This window comes from Bos indicus, chromosome 5 (assembly GCF_029378745.1).
Source record: "Bos indicus isolate NIAB-ARS_2022 breed Sahiwal x Tharparkar chromosome 5, NIAB-ARS_B.indTharparkar_mat_pri_1.0, whole genome shotgun sequence".
NCBI lineage: Eukaryota > Metazoa > Chordata > Mammalia > Artiodactyla > Bovidae > Bos > Bos indicus.
Window position 1 is genome coordinate 116,406,269 of NC_091764.1, and position 12,595 is coordinate 116,418,863.

Below are 12,595 nucleotides of genomic sequence, written 5' to 3' on the forward strand. Positions count from 1 at the left end.
GTGGGACTCCTGGGTCAGGGAACCCCGACGCTTAGCTAAGGGTGTCCCTGTGGGTCTCATCCCACTGCTCCCATCTCGCACGTCTTTGTTCTTCTTATTCTTTTAAATAATTCTATTTCTGAGCTCAGCAGACTAATTCATCCTCAGTAACCACTGACTGGTTGCAGCCATGAATTTCCTACCCAGAGTGGCTCTTGCAGGCCCAGCTCAAAGGCTGCTTCCTACTCAGCAAAAAGAAATCTCTTTCTCACCCGAGCTTGGGTGCCCCGGATTCATCACCCTCCACGGGCGTTGGGATGCTGGTGGAGTCAGCCCAACGGGCGGTCCCCTGAGGGCAGAGCCAGGTGGCAGTCTCGGGCACTCCTGAGGTTGACCGCAGACCTGCAGAGTGCCCGGCGACCCGCGCGCAGGAGGGGGAGGGAAACCAGCAGACTTGTGGGTTCCGGGCAACACTCGGGGCCGAGTCCCGCAGGGGGCTCCCCGAATGGACCGCCCTTATTTCCCCTCAAAAGGCGCCTCTGATTCTGGGGACCCCTCGCTGCCTGAGGCAGGGTTCCCCCCACCCGCGCTTTTGGAGGAGCCGGGCGGAGCTAACCTTTGATACCCAGCCCGCCACTCTGGCCGATGGGTGCGGAGGGGATCGGGTTTCACTCGCAAGGGGCGGGAGGTGTGTGGGCGGGGGTGGGGTGGGGGTGCTTCCCGCCGATCGCGTCCCCCCTTGCCCAGGCCCCCCCCACCGAGGAGAAGTTTGGGGTCCCTGCCCCCGCCCCGGCCGTGGGCCTGCTCGCCCTTCGAGGATGGGTGCCAGGAGGGAGGGCCCCCCAGGAGGGAGGGGGCCCGGAGGTCCCCAGCGGGGAGCGGCCGGGGGGAGGGGAGGGGGCGACCCGCGGCCCCGCCCCCGCCGCGCCCTCCCCGCGCCCTCCTCCTGGGCGGGATAATTGAACCGCGCGGCCGGGGCCCAGCGTTGGCTGCGGAGGCTCGGCCGGAGCTTGGAGCCCGCGCTGCCCGGAGCCGAGAGCCGCGCCCCGCGCCTTTGTCCGCCCGCCGCCCATGGAGCGCGCCGCCCCGTCGCGCCGGGTCCCGCTGCTGCTGCTGCTGCTCGGCGGCCTCTCGCTGCTGGCGGCCCCAGGTAGGGGTGCTGAGGGGCATCGGGAGGGAGGGGACGCCCCGAGTCCACGGCCCCCGCTTGAGTGACTCCCCCATCCCCCCCACCCCCGATCCCTGGGGACCCCGCGCCCCGTGGGACTCTGGGGACTGCCAGCGCCTGGGGAGGCGGCCCAGAGCTGCGCCCCCGTCGGCGGTCCTGAGACATCTGAGCTGCCCCGCGGCGCTCTCCCCCACCCTCCAACTACCCGTCGCCTGGCTTCCAACCTGATCACCTCCGCTGACTTGGGGACTTGTTTTAGAGATGGATGCCTCCAAACACATTCTCCCGCAGGTCCTCTCGCTTCCAAACCCTGTCCACCCTAGCGCCCATCCACCCGCCGGGGCCAGAGTGCCGGCTGGGGGAGAGGAAGGCTGGCCGGTGGTGGCCAAGGTCGCCGTCCCCTCCCTCACCCCTCCTCCATCCCCGTGGCTGCCCTTGCCCCTGGAGTGCCTTTGGCATACCTGTTCTCACTCCTCCCACCTCCACCCTTATGCAGGGGCTGTGGTACCCAGCGTTCTGATGGGAAAACAGACTGGGGGTTGGGGATCGGTAAATTGCTCGAGACACAGACCCGGTCATGGAGTAGGGGGCGCCCGTGCAGGACGGAGAGAGGAAGGGTGTAGTCTGGAGGTGTTCAGGGCACAGCAATGTGTGGGGAGACCGCTATCTGCCCTCCTGGGTCACTGAGGACCTCAAGACGGAGGTGGCGCCAGGCCCCGTGTTCACTGCGGCTGGGGTCAGGCCACCTCCAAACCCAGCCAGCCGTCTGGTGTCAAGGGGGTGCAAGGGGGTCTCCATCAACAGAGCCCCCAGCCCTGGGACTGACAGCGCTGGAATGGCAAGCACCCAGCTCATCCCTTCTCCCTTAATCCTCAAGGCCTCCACTCCTCAGGGGTGACTGCAAGGCCCTGCCAATTACAGCCGTGACCTCTGACCTCTCCACTGACCCCAGTTACTTATCAGTCATTAGTCAGGCCAGCCCTCCTGGGGCCAGGCGCAGATTAGGGCTCCGACCACCCTCGGCATCTCCGGTTCTTTATCTCTGGTTTAGTTGAGCTTTTAAACTCTCTGGTGACCACTCCCCTTCCTCTGTCAAAGGTCACTTGTCCCAGCTAATTCCTTGCCAGGTTTCAGGGGTTCCCCCGGGAGGCTGGAGGGGTGGGGGCGGGGAGAGCCCTGCAGAGGTTTCTTGGCTCCCTGGCTCCCTTTGCAGCAGACCTTCATGGAACCCTGTCTGTTTCGGGCACGGGCCTGTGCCCAGGGACATGTCGTGGGTGGAGGAACAGGGCTCAGCACCCGCAGTGAGAGCCATCCCAGGCCCTGGGGTTGATGGGAGGCTTCTTGGAGAAGACCGGTGCTTGAGTGGGAGCTTGTCAGGCAGGCAGGGGAGGAAGGGAACTCAGGGGACTGCTGGCTGGATCGAAAGCCCAGAGGGCCCGGCACCCCCCTGTATCTAACACACAAGGAAACTGAGTCACAGAGAGAAGGTGTAGTTGGACTTTGCTGAGCCCGAGTCCCCAGACCTTCCACCGATATTCTTTCACACCTCCTGTGTGAGAAGCGTCCCCTGCAGACTGGCAGGGCCCAGCTTTGAAGGAGTGCCGAGGTGTGCTAGGCTGGGATGGCTCCCCAGCCCTGACTGATGGTTTACTGCCGTCTTCTTCCTGGAGCAGGTCCTCACTTGAAGTGGGTAAAGAAGCCTCTCTTCTTTGCACCCTGATGAGAACGCCTGTATCTTTGGGGAGGTCCCTCTCTTGAATTTCAACAAGTTTGGTATGGTTTGGGGCGAGAGAAGGGGAGAGATCTGCCAGGTTCCTTTCTGTACCTGCAAACTCAGACAGTGTAAGGTTCCCGGAGCCTTGGAAGGCTGGCAGAGACACTGTTCCCACCCCCGTAGGGGGCCCGGAGGAAATGTGTAGTTCAAAAGTGATCTCGGAAAAAGCCTTGATGGTGAGCCTTTGAGCTAGTCTTCGGCCACTCCTCTGGTGACCAGGCCACGGGAAGGCAGAGGGGCGCTGCCCTTTTACGAGCCGGGGGGCAGAGCGGGAACCATCCATCTGTCCTGCATCCTTTTGTCTGTGCCGTTGGGCTTTCCTGAGAGCCAGTGAGGAAGGGAGTAAGAGAGGAGGAGGGTGTTGGGAAAGACGGTTGTGTTTTCTCCAAGACTTTCTTGGCCCCTGGCTCCAGCTGGGCTGCCTTTCCAACTGATTACAGAGAACGTCGCTGGGAGGAGAACAAAGGGGAGAGAGGACTTGGCTTGAAAACACGTGGCTGCACCGCGGCTGCTCCTGGAGTTTCCCACTCGGTGGCGGGGGCCGGACAGGCTGAGGGGGCTGCAGGAGAATGAGACTCAGGGTGTCTCGGGGGCGGCGCCAGGGCCTCTTCTGGGGGCCACAGCTCCAGGTTACGCCCCTTCCCGCACTGCCCGGGGCCACCCCAGCTTGGTGGTACCCTGATGGTGGTGGGGGAGGAGGGTGCTCACTCCCCTCTGGCACCCAGCAGGCTTCCAGGAGAGCTCATTTGTGGAACTGACAACAGCTTTGCCTGTTGTCCCTCAGAGAAGAACCACGGGATGACCTGGTTTCTCATTTGTAAAATGGACATAACAGAAACTGACTTTTTAGGTCTTTTTGAGGATTGAGGGGGCTTCCCAGGTGGCTCAGTGGTAAAGAACATGCAAAGCAGGAGATACCGATTCGATCTCTGGGTCGGGAAGATGCCCTGGAGAGGGAAATGGCAACCCACTCCAATATTCGTGCCTGGGAAATCCCGTGGACAGAGGAGCCTGGCGGGCTGCAGTCCATGGGGTCGCAAAAGAGTCAGACATGACTGAGCATGCAGGAGGACTGTGGGCAAGACCATAGGAGGATGCCTGTCATGGGGGCTGTGTTATTATTACTTGTTGTATGTGTTGTCCCCTTCCTAGAGTAGGACAGTGTCCTTCCCCCCAAGACTGCTCTACTAAGACTGCACGTCCCCAGCCAGGAGCTGGGAGGGAGGCAGCCGTATTGGTAAAGGTCACGCAAAGTGGGCCCAGCTGGCCTCCTTAGGCGTTTGATCATCTATATGCAGGGTATCTGCTGAGGGCCAGCTCTGTGCCAGACACTGTTCTAGGTCCTGGGGATACGGCAGAGAGGAAGAGAGACCGGAGCCTTCTGCCCATGGGCCGTAACTTCCAGCAGATCCTGAAAAGTAGACGATTACAAACCAACTCCAGCTGGGAGTGAGTCAGGGAAGACTTCCTGGAGGAAGTGGCATGCAAACTGGGATGTGAAGGAGCAGATGGGGGGTGGGGAGGGTCACCAGGCAAAGGGAACAGCGTGGACAAAGGTTGAGAAGGTGAGAGAGAACATGGGGCTTTCAGGAGTTCTGTCCCCTCCTCGTCCTTGGGGAGCTTCCTCAGAAGCCCCTCCCCAACATCCTTCAGACCCCCGCCATTCCTCTGAAGCGGGGGTGGGGGGGTGGGGGGGTCTCTGTGAGCAATGGATGCGGTGGGTGGAGCAACTTTGCAGGAAAACAATTCTAATAGGACGCACGAGTATTTTGCCAGTATATCTCACGCAATAAAAGGTTTGCAAAACATCAGATCGTAACAGTTTAATTAATAAATGCTTGTGCAGGCTTCACTTGGTCTCAGTTTCCTCGTAATGGTTTCAAATGAAACTGAGGTGGGCGGGTACCTATTAGGTCAACTTTCCTGGGGTCAGAGACCCTTCAGCCTAGAGGGGAGCTTAGCGCTGAGACAGTGTGGCGCTGAGGGCAAGCCGTATGTCCCTGGTCATCCAGCTTGCAGCAGGCACGGCTGGACCGGACACTGTGCCCTGTGGCCGACACTCTTTCTGCTGGTCACCGCCTTTAACCCCCAAGGCTGGTCCTAACAAGAGGCTGGGGCGGGAGGGAACCGGCTGCCTGCATGTTATCAGGAGGGTCCTATGCCAGCCCACCCAGGGGTGGGAGCCGGCACTCGACCAAGGTTAGGAGACTGGACCCGAAAGTGACCCGCCCGAGAGAGCTTGACCGACTCCCACAGCCTTTCTGCTCTGTTTCCTTAAATGTGGAAGGAATGCTGTCTGCTCTAGGAAATTATTATAATTGAAGTCTTTTACATTTAGTCACTAATTTAGCGCTGTCAGCAACCCCATGAAGTAGGTACAACTGTTGTTTCCATTTTAATGCTGGGTTCCCAGGTGGCTCAGTGGTAAAGAATCCACTTTTGATGCTGGAGACACAGGTTCGATCCCTGGGTCGGGAAGATCCCCTGGAGAAGGAAATGGCAACCCACTCCAGTATTCTTGCCTGGAAATCCCCACAGAGAAAGGAAACCTGGTGGGCTACCGTCCAGGGTCGCAAAGAGTCAGACGTGACTTAGAGATTGAACAACAGCAAGGGGCCAGAGCGGTTACTCCAGCGGGCGACATGACCCAAAAGGAAGAACAGGTTCAAACAAAAAAATACTGGCTCAGCCCATTAGCGTGAAACACTCTGCGCTCTGGCATTTCAGAGCCAGTCCTGGGAACCAGTCCTGGCTCACGACAATGTGTGTCGTCAGTAGAGGACATGGGACTTCGTGCTCCTAACCACTCGACTGGACGGACACTTCAGTCCCTGAGCACTCCTGTTGCCGAAAGAGTGTGGGACCCGGCTGCTCGCCCCCCAAAAGCCAGTAAACAGGGCAGTTTGGTGGAAAGGAAAGTTTGCTTTATTTTTGGTGCCTGCAACTGGACAGGGGCAGGGCAGACATCTATCCGAAGGCCAACTCCTCCCCTCCACTGGCAAACTGTGGGCAAGAGCTTTAATAGACAGAAGTGGGGAGGGGGGTAGGCTACACGCGGAAACAGCACAGTCAGCTCTGACGGTCATCTTCACATTGGTCATCGGTGGTCTGACCAGCGTCATCTTGCTTGTTTTAGGTACACTTAATCTTCAGTTCCAGGGTCCATTTGTTCCCATTTCTTTGAGGCCAGTTCTTGAAATCGTGGCAGCTGCTGTTGTGGGTACAGTCTGGTCATCGTGTAGTTAACTTCTACCTGGGGCTTCAGTATCAATAAGACAGCTCGCAGGATATGGCTCAGAATATTATCTAGTCCTTGAGGAAGAACCGGCGGTCCTTGACTGCGCCCGCTGACGACACGATTACTCTCTGGTCTCCTCTGACTGCTTCCCTCTGCCTCTGTGTTTCTCATTTCTCTGATTGAACTTCTTTGACTCAAGTTTTCCACAGAGCGCAGGCAGGCAGAGGACGTGGTGGGGAAGGGGAGGAACTTAAGGTCCTGCTCCGTCTCGCTGTGTAGCCGAGGGGCTCGTTTGAAAGGACAGCTGTTTTCCATGGCGGGGGGCCAGATTCCCGCTGGCTCTGTCCCTGACTTCCTGGGGGATCCCGTGCGCACGGGCACCTGGTTACTTCTTGCCCACACCAGGGGCCGAGAGCCAAGGTGGTGAGCCTCCAGCCTCTGCCCCCATCTTCCCGTGGCCGTCTTCCCTGTGCACCTCTAGGGACACCTGTCCTAGGACTTAGGACTCACCCGGATAAACCCGGATGATGTCATTGGGAGATCCTTAGTTACATCTGCAAGGACCCTTATTCCAAATAAGGTCACATTCTTAGGTTCCAGGTGTCGGGACGTGGACGTGTCTTTTCTAGGGGACGCCACTGAAGCCACTATACACCCTTGAGAGTAAGCTCAGAAACGGATGCGCTAACAAGAAGTCCGTGGGGCCCTCTGCCACGGTGACTGTGACGCGTGAGAGCAGGACTCCGGTGGCTCTCGGGTGGGCGGCAGGGGGCCATAATACTGTAACTCAGAGGTTAGCAGCAGGGAGCCCTCTGTGAAAAGACCTGGGGAGGAGCGTTTGGGCAAAGGGGAGGGAAGGCGTACACGGGCCCCCCGGGGGGACCAGGTGTGTCAGAGGACCACGGGATGGAGTGAAGGGAGGGGAGGCGGGCGGGGCCAAAGCAGTTTGTGCAGGGCCTTAAAAGCCAGGCTTCGGACTGTGGATTTTATCCCTGCCCCGGTGCTGGAGGCTCTCAAGCAGGGGGGTGACATCCCTTGACTCATGTTTTCAGCAGCCCCTCTGTGTGCTGCATGGTAGATGGATCGCAGGGAGACTAGAGTGGAGGCTGAATAAGCCGGCGGGGTGGTGGTGGGGAAGGCTCCTGCAGGGTCCAGGGTGGAAGATGCCCTGGAGAGGGTAGTGGCCTGGGGGCTGGGGAGAAGCGGACAGAGCTGGAGAGTTGGGGAGGTCGAGTGGACAGGACTTGCTGAGGGCTTGATGTGGACGGTGAGGGAGCTGGAATCATTCAGGCTGACCCAGTTATTTTGGCCTCAGCCTCCGGACGCAGGATGACTGCTAATTACTGAGGTAGAGAAGCGGGACGGGGGTGGGCCTCGGAGTCCCAAGTGGACACTTTAAGTCTCCTGTTAGACGTCCGGGTGGAGCCTGGACAGACAGAAATGAGGGAGTCTCAGCCCATAGGTGAGGCTGGACGAGACCACCCAGGGAAGTGGGTTTGGAAGAAGAGAGAACAAGGGGCGGAGGCACTGAGCCCCACAGGCAGTTTGAGGAGGGAAGAGCCATGAGAGGACCCCTCCCCAGGGGCGCCCCCAGGGCCCGGGGTGGCAGCTAGGAGGCTGCCAGGGCTGGCTTTTAGAGGCCGGCTCTCAGAGTGTCTTTGTGCTAATGGCTTGAACCAGTATTTTTCTTTTCTTTTTTTATGAGCCTGTTTGTTTTGAACCCATTTTTCCTTCTGACTTGTGTTGCCTGCCTGAGTGAAAAGTCCTGGAAGTTTTGTTAACCTACATGTGCTTCTCGTTTTGATGTGAGCCTTCTCTCCGAAACCGGCTGCACCTTTTCCATCATTGGTATGACCACCCCCACCTTGGGCACAGAGAGGCCAAGCAGGGTGGCTGTGGACAGACAGCTGCTTCGTGGCAGCACCAGGATGTGAACATGGGCAGCTTGGCTCGCTTGTCGTGTTCCGAAAGCAGGACGCGGAACAAACCGCCTCACTCGTCTTTCCATCTGAAAAGTCTCCCGTATTTCTAACTCCAGCTTCAGGGAGGAGCCACCGTTTCTGGTCTTACGGTGGGTGGGTGTCAGCTTTAGAGTCACAGCTGGATTCGAATGCTGCCTCTGTTTGTCCCGTGGCCTCGGGCAACACGCTTCATCTCTTTCCATCCTCTGTGTCCAAGGTTGCTCAGATCACACGAGATCATTCATCTGTTCGTCTCTTCCTGGACACTTCTGGCTCTGGGATGGCCACGGGTCCGGGGGCAGAATGAGTCTCCTGTCTAGCCCTTGTGGCACAGAGACACATGCAGTTAATTACTTGTGCTGAAGTGCTGGAAAGTTTGGGGAGCAAAGAGACCACGAAAGGAAAGGCCTCTGCCCCATGTTTGCACGTGTGCGTGGGTGTGTGTTGGGAGGTGGGGGCGGTGGTTAGGGAGGACTTCCTGGAGGAGAGGGCCTTTGAATGGGTGTGAATGAGCTAGTCCAAGCAGAGGAGTGGACCCAAGACCCCCAGCCTGGCAGAGCTTCAGTTTCCAAAGGCCGGGTGCAGAGGATACTTGACAGGTGTGCACATGTGCTCTGAGAGGTGAGAGGGGAAGCAGAGGATTTGGGTCCTGCAGGGGGAGATGCTGGAGAGATGGGGCAGAAGGAGGATGGCCCGCACGTCCACGGGGGTTGGTCCAGGAGCTCACGTGAGCTGCCTGGAGGGAGCAACGTGGAGTGGGCTTCTCGTCACCTACTCAGGGGTGTGCCGTCTGGTCCTGTCTCTAGCCGCCTCCTCTCAGCTGGTTCTCTATCTGAGACCCTGTCTCTCTGCTGGGGGCTGATGTCCGGGGGTGTGTGGGCACCAGCTGTTCTTATGTTAGGGACGGGACTGGAGCCATAAGAACAGCCTCAGCGCCCCCTGCTTCCTCCCAGGAAGGCTGGGGGCCTCAAGGAGGGAGATGGGTCAGTCCTCATCCTCGGCCTCAAAGGGACACAGAGGCCCTGGGACACACCCAGGAACAGTCTCCTGGCATCTCCCTGGGTTGTCATCTCCTTGAAAACAGAGTCCTGATTCTGGAGCCCACACCCCAGGGTCAGAGAGAGCCTGGCACATGGACGAGCCCTAAGAGGGGTGTCTGCTGGCTCCCCAGGCTTGGGAGGTGGGGGGGGCCCTGCAGGGGGTGGGAATGGGCTGAGTCTGGCATGATTCTGTCTGGTTGGAATTTCCCGTTGGCATCTCACTGCAGCTCAGGCTTCCCAGTTATGCAGGTCCTACACACCATGGGGACCCCCTCCCGCTCTCTGCTGCAGCTTCAGGCAGTGCTGTGCGGCAGCTGGGGTGCGAGCCTTGCTTTAACTCTTCATTTTCCCAAATGAGGGGATTAAAATAAAACCAAGTAGAGAGCTAAGCAACCACCATCTCGTATCTCAGCATTCCATGTGCGTGAAGGGCCTTCTGATGCCCCATGTTTTGGAAGGACACGGTCTCAGGATTCCATCTTTGTGGTTCTCATCCACACAGTTAGATTGCAGGGACCGGAAATGAAAACTGTGCTTTGCTGAGGTTTCTTCTTGGAGAGGGAAGCGACCCAAGGTAGAACATTCCAGACTCGCCCGAAGCTCCACTTCTCTCTAAAGAGCACTTCCTGCCCAGGACGGGTGTTGAGTGACCAGTGAGTGCGTGGTGGGCGTGAGCGAGTGGCATCGCTCCCAGGGTTGGGGACCGAAGTAGCCGTGACGGCCTTGTCGCTTCAGGTTGCTCTCATGGCATGATTTAGGAAGGTGGCTCAGACACGGAGGCTGTGCCTGAGGTTTCTTCCATTTTATACCCTTTGGGAGATGCTTTCAGGGTCTGCTGGTGGGAGTGGTGGGCCTGATGCCGTTGGCTGCTGCGGAAACCCTTGGTACCGGTGAGGTGTAGCATCAGGTAAGCTGACACCTCGGTTCTCTTCTTGCCTCCCGCCCGGCCTAGCCATGTGCCCTATGACAGAGTGGGGCCACAGCCTAGAATGCCGTCCCTCTTTCCCCTTCTGCCGAAGGTGCCGAGTCCTTGCTGAGTGTGGGTGGGAGAAGTGATGCCGGCAGGGGGTTCTCCCATCACCTCCAGAAAGCAACAATAACAGTTTGAAGGAAGGGTTTTTGTTTAATGTTGGGTGCTCAGCTCCTCAGAACAACAATTATGGGACAGTTACCCAAAGTAATTTTGACCCAAGGATGCATACGTAACTAATGTCCATAGGACATAAGGAAAGATAGCATGTCGCACTCAACCTGGTTTCAGTGGAGTAGCCAAGTTGGGGACCTTTAGAATCTGAAGACAAGGTGGGTTGAAGATGTTCAATCCAGAGCTGTATATTTCTGTAGTGAAATATCAGAAGTGATGTAGATGCCCAGAGACGGGGTGTGGGCTGGAGACAAAGCTACTTCTACCCAACAGTGTGACGTGCCTGGCATGGTGGCATCAGCAGCAATTTAAGGGGGTGAGGGGTGGGGGTGGGAGGGCTGGGACCCTTCCGTGTGGGGCTGTTATGAGGAAGACAACAGTGTTCTGTCTGCTCTGACCTCTGCCGAGTGACCGTCCCGCCTCACCGTGGGCTCCCCGTGACCCCTCTGATGGGGGAGTGCTTGGGGGGGCACCTCCCACCCGAGGAGGGTATGCTGACCCCCCGCTGGGAGTTCCAGCTCTATGGCTTGGAGCATTCTGGGGACATTCCAAGTTTCTGGATTGAGGGAAGAACTTCACATTTTATTGTTCTACTGAGAATAAGCTGCAAAGTGCTCAGGGCTCCCCAGTGGGAATCATTTCCAAATGTTTCTGCAGTTTGGGGCACAAAGTTCTTGCCCCGCTGAGCCAGCTGCGGGAGTCTGAGCTTTCTTTCCCCACGCTCACCTTTTTCAGAGTTGAGGGAGGCGTAGGAGCTACCACCCGTACCCCAGCCGTTCTGCACCCCAGGACGGGGCCATGTTGCCCCCATTCCTCACAGGCAACAGCAAGCAGATTTCCTTTGTTCCTTTCGCGTGTCCTGCAGCCACTGTTTACTGGAGCTCCCTGTGTGCTCGGAACTTTATAAGCTCTATCCATCTCCTCAGCCACTTTGCAAAGGTATTGTGAGCCCCCATTTTGCTGCTGAGGAAGCCGTGGTTCAGAGAGCTGAAGCGTCCTGCCCAGGGAGGGTCACAGAGCAAGCAAGCGTTGAACCTGGGATCAGATCCCAAGCCTGTTTGGCTCCAAAGCTGATCCTCTTCCTACTCAACCCTGTCGCTGCGAAGGGCCAGCTTTGAGCTGAGGTCCGGGATGAGAAGCAGGCCCAGCTCTGCGTGGGTGGGAGGGCGAGGCAGACCCATGTTGTCAATGGAGAGTTTGCTCCGGGCCGGGCTGCTGGCAGGAGGGCTACAGGAGGCGGGGAGAGGCTGGATGGGGCAGGGGCGGGGTTGGCCAGGGCTGGAGGCGCTGTGAGAGCCCCAGGGGGCAAGGCCGCAGGCAGGAGAGCTACGTGGGGCCCGCGGGGGTTGGGCTGCGGGGGGACAGCACAGGGGATATTGGCCTCAGCGTCCGGCCACGTGGCTGGTCACTCATCCTGTGAGTGAACCACGGGCATCGTATCTACGACAGGTCAGGTCTGGTGTTTCGTGAAAACTTTTCTTAAAATCAATTGGAGCAAAAATGAAGGAAGGAAGGAAGGAAGGAGTGGGACCCCTGGAGGTCATCCCCGCAACCGGAAGTCTCCCCCTGTTGGGGAGCACTCATTTGAGAAGCCAGTGACACTCACTTTATTACTATCTGGGCCCCAGCCCACAGTGTCCCCCACAGTCACCAAACGGCTTTGAGGGGGAGCGTGGAGGGGGACAGCCGTGATGGGGAGGGGTCAGGTGGCTGGGGGGCTGTGGGCCGGCAGGCTTTGCTCTGGGATGGACCGTCACCCTTGATCAGGCCCTGGGGACTCCCACTGCCAGGCTGGGGTTGGGCGGGTGGATCTTCTGCTCAGCGCTCCCCAGAAGGCCTGGGAAGGGGGTCCTGGGGTCACCGTCCGGGGACTTGGCGAGGCCCTTTCTTCTCCATTTGCAGCAACATGGATGGCCCTCGAGATGGTCACACTGAGTGAAGTAAGTCAGGCAGAGGAGGGAAAATCCGTGACATCCCTTGGATGTGGAATCTAAAAAGAAATGATACAAATGGACTTATGAAGCAGGAAGAGACTCACAGACTTAGAAAACAGATTTATGGTTGCCGGGGGTGGGGAAGGGATAGCTAGGGACTTTGGGAAGGTCATGTACACGCTGCTCTATTTAAGATGGATATCAAGAAAGACATTGCATAGCACACGGAACTCTGCTCAATGTTATGTGCCAGCCTGGATGGGAGAAGGATTTGGGGGAGAATGGATACGTGTTTATGTATGGCTGAGTCCCTTCGCTGTTCGCTTGAAACTACCACAGCATTGTTAATTGGCTGTA

At 58.1% G+C, this 12,595-nt stretch overlaps 1 protein-coding gene across 2 annotated transcripts in view; it reads left to right on the top strand.

The window, feature by feature from the left end:
• Positions 1 to 959: 959 nt before the first annotated feature.
• Positions 960 to 12,595, top strand: part of FBLN1 (fibulin 1) — an 80,249-nt gene continuing 68,613 nt past the window's right edge. The window contains exon 1 of one of the 2 annotated variants that reach the window (XM_019961962.2): positions 960 to 1,129. In XM_019961962.2, the coding sequence (XP_019817521.2) occupies positions 1,051 to 1,129 (79 nt within the window). In that variant the 5' untranslated portion in view covers positions 960 to 1,050. The remainder of the gene's footprint in view (positions 1,130 to 12,595) is intronic. The other variant, XM_019961961.2, reaches the window with a different exon arrangement.